At 38.1% G+C, this 12,292-nt stretch overlaps 1 protein-coding gene across 2 annotated transcripts in view; it reads left to right on the forward strand.

Moving 5' to 3' along the window:
* TPRG1 (tumor protein p63 regulated 1) overlaps nt 1-12,292 on the forward strand; it is a 198,704-nt gene that overhangs the window by 108,003 nt on the left and 78,409 nt on the right. The window contains exon 6 of one of the 2 annotated variants that reach the window (XM_045811264.2): nt 5,261-11,450. The exons of the other annotated variant lie outside the window; for it this stretch is intronic. Coding sequence (XP_045667220.1) covers nt 5,261-5,455 — 195 coding nt within the window. The 3' untranslated portion in view covers nt 5,456-11,450. Of the gene's footprint in view, nt 1-5,260; nt 11,451-12,292 lie in introns of those variants that run through there. 2 annotated transcript variants of the gene reach the window in all.

Genomic DNA, 12,292 nt, shown 5'->3' on the forward strand with positions numbered 1-12,292 from the left:
CACAGCGCTTAGAAAATGCCTGGCCAATAGTATAGTTGTTTTGTTAATATTTTTTGGGTGATTTTAGAGCTTTTTAATCTATTAGTGGCATAGAGAGTTAGTTTACAGTATTAGTACTGATAGAAATAATTTATATAGACATAGAAAATTAAAGCAGCTAAAACTAAAATGATAGCTGGTAACCTTACATAGCTAAGAAACAAACTGAGGAATTGTGTGTTATTTTTGACATTAAGAAGCAAAATTTGGGGGTGCCTGGGTGGCACAGCGGTTAAGCGTCTGCCTTCAGCTCAGGGCGTGATCCCGGCATTATGGGATTGAGCCCCACATCAGGCTCCTCTGCTATGAGCCTGCTTCTTCCTCTCCTACTCCCCCTGCTTGTGTTCCCTCTCTCGCTGGCTGTCTCTATCTCTGTCAAATAAATAAATAAAATCTTTAAAAAAAAAAAAAAAGAAGCAAAATTTGGCCTGAGGAAAGTTAATAGAATTAAACACAAAATTAAATTATCAACTAAAATCACACTCAGGAAAATAATAATATTAAAAGTAAATCCTCAGAAGAAAACTTAACTAAATTTGAAATGGACAAAAATCAACTTTTTGATTTAATTTAATTCTATAGACATGAATTCATTCAATGGAAATTTTTCAGGAAAAAAATGGAAAAATTTATAAATTATTTCTTTCAGATGGAAAATTCTTCAGTGAACCCAATTGTCTTGGTGTAATTCATGTCAGAAAACACAGTCTTAATGAAAAATCAGTAACCCTGGCAAAATTTTGGTGTATGTTCATATTAAAAAATACAGAGATAAGAGAAACAAAGTAAAAGTGTCATCTTGTACCTGGTTTTCTTTGGAACTCTCACCTTGATCAACTGAAAACTTCAGTAATCTTGAGGAACTAATATTTAGGATTTTCTTTCAATCCAGAGTTCAAAGGCTTTTTATTTTTAAATAATTTTAGACTTACAGGAAAATTGCAAAGATGGTAAAGTTTCCATGTACATGTCATTCAAATTCTTCTAACAACTTACATAATATAATATAGTTATCAAAACCTGGGAATTAAACATTGGTAGAATAATATTAAGTAAACTGTAGGCCTTATTCAAATTTCATTGGGTTTTTGTTTTGTTTTTCCTAATGTCCTCTGTATGTCCCAGGATCCAGTCCAGGGAACATATTATATCTGTCTCTTTATTCTCCTCCAAACTGTGAGAGTTTCTCATTCTTCCTTTTTATTTTTATTTAAATTCAATTAGCCAACATATAGTGCATCATTAGTTTTGATATAATTTTCAATGATTCATTAGTTGCATTTAATACCCAGTGCTCATCACATCTTTCCTTCTTCCTTTGTTTTCATGATCTTGGCACTTCTGATGAATACTGGTCAGTTTTTTTGTAGAATGTCTCTCATTTTGGGTTTGCCTGATGGTTTCTCATAATTAAATTGTGGTCTGCTTTTTTGGTGCAGATACTATAGAAATGATGGTGTGTCTTCACCATAGGCTTATGATGCCTGTATGTCTTATTACTAGTGGTGTTAACCTTGATCACTTGTTTAAAATGGTGTATGCTGGATTTCTCCACTGCAAAGTCAGTATTTTTCTCTTTATGACTGATAAATATCTTGGGGGAGATACTTTGATGCTCAAGCCTTGTTTTTTGAAATCATGGTTTCTGAGTAGAATTTAATGTATCCTTTGGCATCCAGAGAACTCTGTTACTTTTAAAAAGCTCATATCCACGTTAAAAAATTGTTTTCTGGAGTCTATGATTCATATTAAGGAAATTGGCATTCCAAGTATAGAACTGAAGAGAATGGGACTAAGAAGTCAAAGTCTTCTCTGCCTGTAAATAATGAAATATCTGTATCTATAAAATGCTTTATAAAATATTTTTGAATAATTTACTGAAATTCATACAGCAATCTGATGAGATTGGCATTTAGTATCATCATCATCATCATCATTATTTTCCCATTTTCGGATGTATAAACTAAAGCTCAGTGAGATTATATGGTTTTATCCAGGGTCTAACCATCAGTAACTGATAGGGCAAGGAAACATACCAGACCCTGTGCATCTAATGCCAAGTATTTTCCCAATATACCGTGATAAAGTAGACATCGTTGGACAGCAGCGAGTTCCTATCATTGGATAGGTCCATAGAGTGGGATGTGGCTTCTTGGTAAAGACGTGGCAAGGCATAACAATCAATGAGTGGTGAATTGATAAGCTTAAGATCACTTCTAAACTTGAGATTTTATGATTTTAAAACATAGTGATTAAATGCCCATGTTATTAACTTATTCTTTCCTTTCTGCTTTCCTCTTTTGGAAGTTGAAGAAAGATCATTTCTTTCTGTTTTATTCAATCAACTAAAGCACTGGTGGAGTTTGCTGAAAAGAAGGATGTCCTTCCTTTTAGAATCCTTAGCCTGTATGATTATAATTTGTATCCTTCAGTAACAGCAATGTTTACATCCTCTTTAAGATCTCAAAGAGGATGCTGGAACTGCAAACAGTAATAAAAATGACCTTCGGTCTGTCTTTGCTGCTATAGACGGAAGCCCATGGAGAACAAGCAAAACCCTACTTCTGTGTTAGTTACATTCTTTAGCCTCAGTGAAGTGAGTCTATTTTTTAAAATTAATGTTTGGTATTACTCAATTACTTTATTACTTTAAGGAAAAGTAGAGAGACAGGGGCACCTGGGTGGCTCCGTTGGTTAAGTGTCCAACTCTTGATTTCGGCTCAGGTCATGATCTCTGGATCATGGGATTGAGCCTCTCCTCGGGTTCCATGCTCAACAGGGAGTCTATTTGAGATTCTCTCTCTCTCCTGCTCTCTCTCCCTCTGTTCTTCCCCCTCGGCTTGCACGTGTGCTCTCTCTTTCTCAAATAAATGCATTTAAAAAAAGAGAGAGAGAAAAATATATCCATTTATTTTGAAAATCTAGAAATATTGAGGTACTCCAGAAAACTGTATTGTTTTATCATCATAGTCACTATTTTTTTTCTTCTGATATTCTCTAAAATCCATGGATTCCAATGCTTGTTTTCAAAAGAACAAACTGAGGCTCAAAAGGGGGAAATGAATTTACAGTGTCACACAGAAAATTATAGAAGTTTTATTTGCATGGCTTTTTTTTTTTTTTTTTTTTTTGCTTATGGGTTAGGTCAAATAGCAATAGTAGATATATTCTAAATTTTAAATGTTTTTTTCTTACTAATAAGGAAACTAAGACTAGAATGAAGAAGTGGTTTGCCCAAGGGCAATATAAAATTAAGAATCCAGGATAAGATCTATACTGAAAACTGTATTATGGGGAAAGACTACAGGCTTCTCTATCTTCATTGAATCATCACTCTTGCGTTAGCCTTTTAAAGCAAAGATTGGTCTCCTCATGGACAAATGGGAAAACAATGATCACTTTATATAGTATGCTTAATAGTTTGAATTGATATTGGAATATATGTAATAAGAGTCTTAATTTAGATTAGTGGCCAGTTGCCTAAGAAACAGATTTGGATCTCACTGTGAATAAGATTTTATTTCCAATGTTCTTTTTTACTGTGATACAGAAAGTGGAGTTACTGTGGGTAAGTCGTTTACCTTCTGTGAGCCTTGGTTTTCTAACACGGAGATGATGATACCTTCTTTGACCTAGCTAATACATTTATATTAGAAAGAAATCATGGAAATAAAAGAACTTATTGGAAATACAAAGATATGAGCTTTCTTACTTCATTTCCTCACTTATTTCTCTGTTTAGAATTCTCCCTGAATTACCCTCCTCTTAATCCAATTCAACTTGGCTTGACCAAAAGAAGGAATTTTTCTTTTACTTACTTAACTTAAAAGTTCAGGGTCAGGAGCACCTGGGTGGCTCAGTCCTTAAGCATCTGCCTTCGGCTCAGGGCGCGATCCCAGGGTACTGGGATCGAGCCCCGCATCAGGTTCCCTGCTCTGCTGGGAGCCTGCTTCTTCCTCTCCCACTCCCCCTGCTTGTGTTCCCTCTCTTGCTGGATGTCTCTCTGTCAAATAAATAAATAAATAAAATCTTAAAAAAAAAAAGTTCAGGGTCGGCTGATCTAGTAATTTGAATGGCTTTGCCAAGAATTCATCTTTCTTGACATCTTAGTTCTTTCACTTTTGTGGGCTTCTTTCTCAGTCAGGTTGTCACTATGTGTGGCAAAATGACCATGAATACCTCCAGGCTTGTATTCTATCGGTTTTATAACCACACTGGTCATGTGCCCATCCTGAACCAATCTCTGTGACCAGAGAAATGGACTCCTCTGATTGGTTAGGCCTGAGCCATATGCTACAGTCAGCGCCACTTAAACTATGTGGGCTAAATGGAGTAGGGTGGTTCTCTGAAGAACAAAGGAGGTACTCTTGTTGGAAGAAGAATCTCAAGTGGTGGAAATGATGCTAGGTTGGAAAAAACAACAGCTGTTGACTAGGCCCTTCCTAACCCCATTCCACCTAATGAAACCCCGTGAACCCTTTAAGGATTGTCTCTAGGGTTTTCCTTTTGAAGCCATTTCTGATCATCTCACTACATATGATTTCTACCTCTTTTGTGTTCCCTTAGCATCGTGTGCCTCTTTTGCTGTTTATTTTCACAAACTTTGTGTAATCATTACAAGTTCATTTCTTAGGGACACCTGGGTGGCTCAGTTGGTTGAGCGTCTGACTCTTGATTTCGGCTCAGGTCATGATCTTGGGGTCATGGGATTGAGCCCCACCTCGGACTCCATGCTTAGCACCAAGGTCTGCTTATCCCTTCCCTCTGCTCCCACACCACTCTCTCTGTCTCTCTCAAATAAATAAATAAAATCTTTTTTAAAAAGTTCATTTCTTAGATTATTATAGTATCACTTCTTTGGAGACAGAGACTACATCTTACTTGTCATTCAGTCTTCAGCAGCATCCAACAGGTGTCTGATTCATAATAGACTATCAGCAAATATTTATTAAACTGACTTCTTAATGTTGTACAAATTATGAAGGATGAAAAATAAACAGGATGAGGAAGATAATTTCATTATGTACATAATTTATTGGCTGACTAATTTATTAAAAGACTAACAGAAGCAGTGTTGACAATTCTGAGAAGTGATTTCTATATAAGTAAGGATAGTTGCAGCCCTAGGAGACTGGTCAGCTGTGGTGAAGACTGGCTGGGGAGGAAGTATCCCTGGACCTACTCTACATTTACTAACTCTGTGCCTTCTTTTCCTCTTCAGTTGTCTGGGTTCACGTCTAAGCTTGTTCCAGCTATCCAGAATGCGCACAAGAATTCCACTGGATCTGGAAGAGGAAAGGGGCTGATGGTGCTAACTGAACCCATTTTGATTGAGACCTACACGGGGCTGATGTCATTCATTGGAAACCGCAACAAACTTGGCTATTCCCTTGCCCGTGGGAGTATTGGTTTTTGAGACTCATTTTGGTGTATAAGTATGTCATCCATCCATATATCTTTATTGAAGATTCTGTTTCAGACCACTATATTTTTGGACTGAAACGATTACTTTTAAATACTACTATATGATTTTGAATACTTAGTGTCTTAGGAAATCTAAAAGCTTGATTAGACTGATAGATGCATACCTCAGACCTCATACATGAATAATCAAATTTCCTAAAACGAGAAAATGCACTCTCTTAAGCTCATTAAAAAATGTTATCAATGAATCATAAACCGAGGGCACACTCTCTGGGTTCTTATTCTTCTGTCCTCTAAAGTAGGCATTTTCTGGATCTTGATCTAGGTTTTTTCCAACCTTTGATTCTGATCTTCTCTTTCACTGGGGTCTGGCTGTATTATTTTAGCTACTCTTTTTATGAGGATGACTTCCAAATCCATATTTCTATCCCTGAGATTTCTTCAAGATTCAGTTTTGCATTTCTTTCTGCTGATCATCTGTGTCAGTGTTCCAATGGGCACTCACATTCAGCATCTTCAAAACCCTGGAGTTCTCTGTGGCATTTTTATGGTTCCAGTCATTGTCCTTGAAATCCATCAGTTCTGATACATCTAAATTCCTTGCCAAATAATTTCATATGGTGGCTTTCTTAGTCTCTTTGGGCTGTTATTACAAAATACCAGAGTATTTTGTACTCTGAGTGGCTCACAAACTGAGTGGCTTACAAACTACAGAAATGTATTTCTCACAGTTCTGGAGGCTGGAATTCAGAGCAGGGTGCCAGCATAGTCAGGTGAGGCCCCTCTTCCCAGGTTACAGACTTCTCATCATATCTTCACATGGAAGAGGGGCAAGAGGGTTCTCTTGTGCTTCTTTTATAAGGGCATTAATCTTATTCATGACAGCTCTGCTTTTATGACTGAATCACTTCTCAGAGGCCCCACTTCTTAATACCATCACATTGGGGTTTAGGATTTCTGCATATGAATTTTGGGGGGACACAAACTGTCAGACCATAGCAGTACCAAATTTATGTGTGGCTTAGCATTGTACCCCAATGCCCAGATGTCAAGCTTAAAGTTCATTCTTCTTTGAAAATTGTTCATGAACTTTGCCATTCCGTTTTCACAGGTATATATTATTAGATCAAGTCTCGAATTCTGTTCCCTTGGATAATTTTGCCATAGCCTTTTACTTGGGATCTTTGATCCGAAGCTGACTCTATTCTAATCCATCTTGCATTTGGTTGCCAGATTTCTAAAGCACAATTTGACACTATCACTCCCTGCTCAAGAACTTTTAATGTCTCAATTTCCGTAGTTTTTTTTTTTTTTAAAGATTTTATTTATTTATTTGACAGAGAGACAGCCAGCGAGAGAGGGAACACAAGCAGGGGGAGTGGGAGAGGAAGAAGCAGGCTTCCAGTGGAGGAGCCTGATGTGGGGCTTGATCCCAGAACGCCGGGATCACGCCCTGAGCCGAAGGCAGACGCTTAACAACTGCGCTACCCAGGCGCCCCAATTTCCATAGTTTTTTGTTCAAACATTTATTTCATTTTATTTTCTAGGAAAGCAGACCCTTTCCTTCTATTGAAATCTGTTTTGGACTCCTAATGTGTAAAACAGAAGTGAAGCCACTAAGATTGAAGTGGACATGGGAATGCCTCAGGATTCCTCTTTTTTGGGGTCTCAGAGGTGCCCCCTGTGGAATGATGATGGGTCCCAGAACGCGTTGAGGAGCATGTTTTTGAAAATACTCTCCTACCTTATTCTGTTTCCTTTGTTCTTTTCTCTCATATTTTCTCTTTTTCTTTCCCTTATGAACAACTCAGGAGATTATCTCATCTGTTCTCATCTCTTCAAGTTTTTCTTTTTCAATTTTACGATTTTATTTTTAAATTTATTTTGAAAAGAAGTTTTGAATGTTGAACACCATAAATATTATTATAATCAGTTTTTCAAGTCTGTCTCAAGACCCACCTTGGTTGGTTTTTAAGTTAAAAATTCCATATATATATATATATATATTGGTAGGGGGGTTGTGCAGAGTATATTTTTAAAGTCTTTTCTTCTAAAAATTTATTTCCTCAATTTCAAAGATTTGTCTTCTGACTCATTAACAAACATCGATTTGATGCAGGCATTCAAAACCCCCACCTTGAATAATCCTCATTTTATTTTGTCTTTGTTTACTTCATTAGCATTTCTCTTTCTCTCCCTCTTTCCCCTTCCCAGAACCCACTTCCCCCCGCCCCCCCAACCCTATGATGGCAAATATTGTTATAGGCCCCAAGGCAGGGAACTTCTATTCAGACTGTAAAAGGAAATGTTGAAATCCTTAGCTGTCCTGTCAACAGTAGTGGAATGAAAAGTCGTTGGATTGTTTTGGCAGTGGTTCTAAAGCAGGCATAATTGGCAAATTATTATAACACCGCTGCCCGAAAATCCCTATTTGCCTCAAGATAGTGGCATTTGTTGGCAGAAGCATCTGAAATGTCCAGCACATTCTTTTGAGTTACCGTTTAAGGATCAACCTGACAATAGACTTCTTTCTGCACATTTGTACCCCTCGTAACCCAGGACAGACTGTTCCCAAGTGACTTTCTAAAGGACACAGTGCAGCACCATCAATGCAAAAGGTGACAGGAAGGAGACGTCTCTTAGCCCTGAGGTCTAACCTCTAACAAATAGGATGAGCATTTAATAATACCCAAACTGTTTAATATGGAGAAGAATGAACTCAGGGATGACATGAGAATGCTTTTCACATTTCACAAAGACTGTCTAGTGGGATATCCCATAAACCGATATGGGGGACCTAGAAAGCAGGTTATGACCAGAGGATGAAAGAATTCAGGAATCTGGAAGGCAGTGTAAGATAAGAAAGAACTTCTTATACGTAGGAATGTCAAAGATGGAATGGGTTGCTCCTTGGAAGAGGGAGCCTACTATCACTTGATGTGTTCAAGTAGGGACTAGATTAAGTGGATGTTGTGAACAGGATTGATAGATGGGTGATTGATATCATACTTTCAGGCTAGAGACCTTATTGTGATCCTCCAAATAATTGTTGCTAATGATTAGATAATTAAATCTTTTTTCCTTTGGAAAGAATTGAATCAGTCAAATGAGACCCCAGAAAATTACCTTAACTTTCCTAAGATTTAGTTTCCTCATCTGTAAAATGGAGACAGTGATACCTTTTCTGCCCACTTCATAAAGATCTTGTGAGGACTGAATAAAAGAAGGTTGAATTATTATATCAAGTAAAACAAAAACAAAAACAAAACATTGAGTACCCGAGTGTAGAGTGATAAGACTTGAAAGCAGAAAGTAGGGCAATATCCAAGGGAACTATATTTAGTTCCCGCTGGGAATTTCTCCTTGGTCACTATGCACCTACTGACATCATTCTCCCATTGGACATTCTGTGTTCTCACTTGGGTTCCTTGTCCATAAGCTCAACAGGAAATACGAACCACAAACCAGGGGACCTACTATATGCCTGGGCTTTTCATTCAGACTGTCCTCTGAACCATACCAATAAAGTTTCTGAAAGGGACATCATAAATTTGATTGGGAATAGGATTATTTACAAGAGGCATTAAGCATCGGGCATATTATCATAAAAATGTCATGGTTGACCATCTTCTTTATCTGATCTTTATCGCATTCATGAAGTCCTGCTAGAAAATCCCCGAAATGTCTCCTTTCAAAAACTGCTTGAACATTTTCATTGACAGATTGTTCAAGGTCTCCTGATACATCTTGGGTCATTCTGATGGTTTGAATATTCTCCTTCTTTTGATTTAGACTCTGTAACATCCATCTGCCATCTCTTTCAGTTAAAAAAAAAAATTATTTTCCTGGAGTGGGTTTAACTTAGGTTTTCACACCAGGATGTGGGATATCTGGGTACAGAGGCAAGGTTGGTGGATTCTCTAATGTTTACAAGAAGGGGAGCTGTCAAGAATTGCTAAGCCTGACCCTCACGTGGGCAATTGGGCCTCCTTGGAAGCCTGACCTTTGGTTGTTCTCTAAGGCAGAAAAAAGAAGCCAGTTTATGTGCTTTGAATCTTTTGCCTTAAGGCCTGTTCTCCTTGTCCCCTTAGTAATACTAAGAAAGCCCAGGCATAGAGCCCTGGGGCTAAGGAGGTCTAGAAACCATCCAACCCAATGCTTTCATTTCACAGAACATGAAGCAAAGGCATACAAACTGGAAAAAAAATTGCTTAAAAAGCAGATGGTGGATTTTTGGTACTGGGATTAAACTCTGAAGCTTCCAATTTCCTATTCCTGGCCCACTGCTCTTTGCATATATCTCTATTCCCAGGGAAAGGCATAGTATCTAAATCAGGGCATCATAGTTGCTGGGCTAATTCTGAGGTGAGAAAACAATAGGTCATCATTGTTTAAGGGGAATTTCCAGAAATAACCTCTTTTCTTAAAGGCTAAGGTCACTCATAGAACTCTCTGGTTTCCTATCTGATGGAAAAGCCCCAACAAAGCTGCGGAAGCCAGCGGAGCCAGCAGATATTTTCTAAGGCAGCTTTACCTCTGCCTGGCATTTTGTGGGGCAGGAGAGGGGAGGGCAAAAGTATTAAATTTAGGCTTAAAAGCTCCTCAGAAATTCTTTATACACAAGAGACCAAGTTGGAGAAAAGAAGATGACTCGTGCCAAGGGGAAGAAAGAGAGACTAATGCCTGTGGTTTTCAAAGGTTAACAACAAAAAAAAACCCCAAGTATTTGCACAGGGATGAATGCTCATTGGCTCTTGGCCAACAATTATACAAGGGCTTGTGCCCACATCCTGTAGCTGTGGTTTAGGGACGCTGCTCATGAGTGACTTCTTGTGCTTGGTGGCAGGAAACTTTAGTCACTGATGTGTAAACTCACCTTTGGTCTGCACCTCCCACAACGTGCTCCTAGGGCAGTTACGGGGCCAGGCCTCCAGTTTTCCTCACAGATAGCTGTTCCTCGGAAGCTAGGGAAGAACTCCTTCGGAGGCCTTGGAAGTGACTGAGACTTGATCCATACTTTCTTATTCCACTTGATTGCATCAACCCCTTAAAAGAATTCTGTAGCCACAAGGAGGAATCAGGGTATCTTCTGCTAATTTCTCGCTTCAGCCTTAAAACCCAAGACAAAAAATATGTGAGCTAGATTTCATTTCAGGGCTGCAACCAATGTGAAATATGAAAAACAAAGTCATGAGCTTGCACCTGAGTCTAGATCTTGTATCTGATGGGCCCTTAGTGCTCAGTCTTAAAAAGATCTTAGCAAACATCTCGCAAGTCTCTTCCTGGGTGAAGCCACATGGAATTTGCAATGCGTTGCTCAAAAAACAGATAGTGAATTTTTGGCAATACTGCAATTAGATCCTACAGCTTCCAATTTCCTGTTCCCGGCCCACTGTTTCTTCCATATATCTCCATTTCCAGGGAAAGGCATGGCATCTAAATCAGTGTATCATCGTTGATGGGTTAAATTGAGGTGAGAAAAATGCTTGGTCCGATGTAATTGACTCTTGTGTTTTTTAGGTAGATAGGAAGGATCAGAATGCTACATTATGGATGGGAAATATGTCAGGATCAAGTTCTCTGAAACAAGCCCCTTGTGTCTCACATCCTGTCAATAATACCTACGCCATGCATCTCAGAAATTCCTCTTCTTTCCTTTTACATTCTGCTTACTCTTTATGGGCTCACTGAAGCTGAGATTGGAAGTGTCCTTCAACGTCATCTACTTTAGCCTCCTACCTGTTGCAGGAATGCCCTGCAGCACAGTAGCTGTAGACCGAACTTCTGCAAGAACATTCGCAAGACAGAGAATCCCTGGCTTTCTGCAGCAGCTAATTCTGCTAAGCGGCTGCAGCAAGGAAAAAGTTTTACTGAACATTGTACCCAAATCTTCCCTTCTAGAAATTTCTCTGTTTAATCTTAGATCTTCCTTGAAGTTACCCAAAATAAATCAATTTTGTATTCCACATCTTCACAGTTCAAATAAAGGTGGCTAACTGGTATTCTCCCAGTGAAGTAGTTTTGTGGGTTTTTTTTTTTTTTTTTTTTTTTACACAAAAACCCCAGTTCCTACAACTGTTCTTCATGTGATGGTTTATATAGAGCCCTTATTGAACTCGTCTCTTGTTTGTGGTACTCTGTTTGGTTAACCTTTCTTTGAAAATATCATATTCAACAGAGGCCTGGCAGTTCATATGTAGGCTGACCAGTACAAATTAGGGTGTTGTTTTTCTTCATTTGCCACCACACTACTATTAATGAAATCCAGGTTTTCTTTATGATAGTATTTGTTTACAGGAAACTTAGGGTCAGTTTAAAACTGTACATAATTTTTTTTTCTGATTTAGTAATCTCATTTGAGAAACAAATGAAGGGTGCTTGGGTGGCTCAGTTGCTTAAACATCTGACTCGATTTTGGCTCAGGTCATGATCTCGGGGTCACGAGATGGAGCCCCAAGTCAGGCTCTGTGCTGGGCAAGGAGCCTGCTTAAGATTCTCTCTCTCCCAATGCATGTGCATTCTCTCTCACAAAAGAAGAAAGAAGAAGAAAGAAAGAAAGAAAGAAAGAAAGAAAGAAAGAAAGAAAGAAAGAAAGAAAGAGAAAGAAAGAAACGAGTCAAATTTAGTATGAATTACAGTAAACGTCTACTAGTACCTACTAATTATTGATTTTCTTTTCTGACTTTTAATTTTTTTTTTAATTTTGTTGCTAATATATCTGTTTAATATTTAATTCTAAGTTGGTAAGACATTTCCTCTTCTATAGTTTCTGGCAACCAACATTATTTTTAAGTGGGATTTTTTTTTTTTTTCCTGTCTCCAATCTAGA

Source organism: Ursus americanus, chromosome 4, assembly GCF_024610735.1.
Source record: "Ursus americanus isolate L20-20 chromosome 4, mUrsAme1.1.p, whole genome shotgun sequence".
Lineage (NCBI taxonomy): Eukaryota > Metazoa > Chordata > Mammalia > Carnivora > Ursidae > Ursus > Ursus americanus.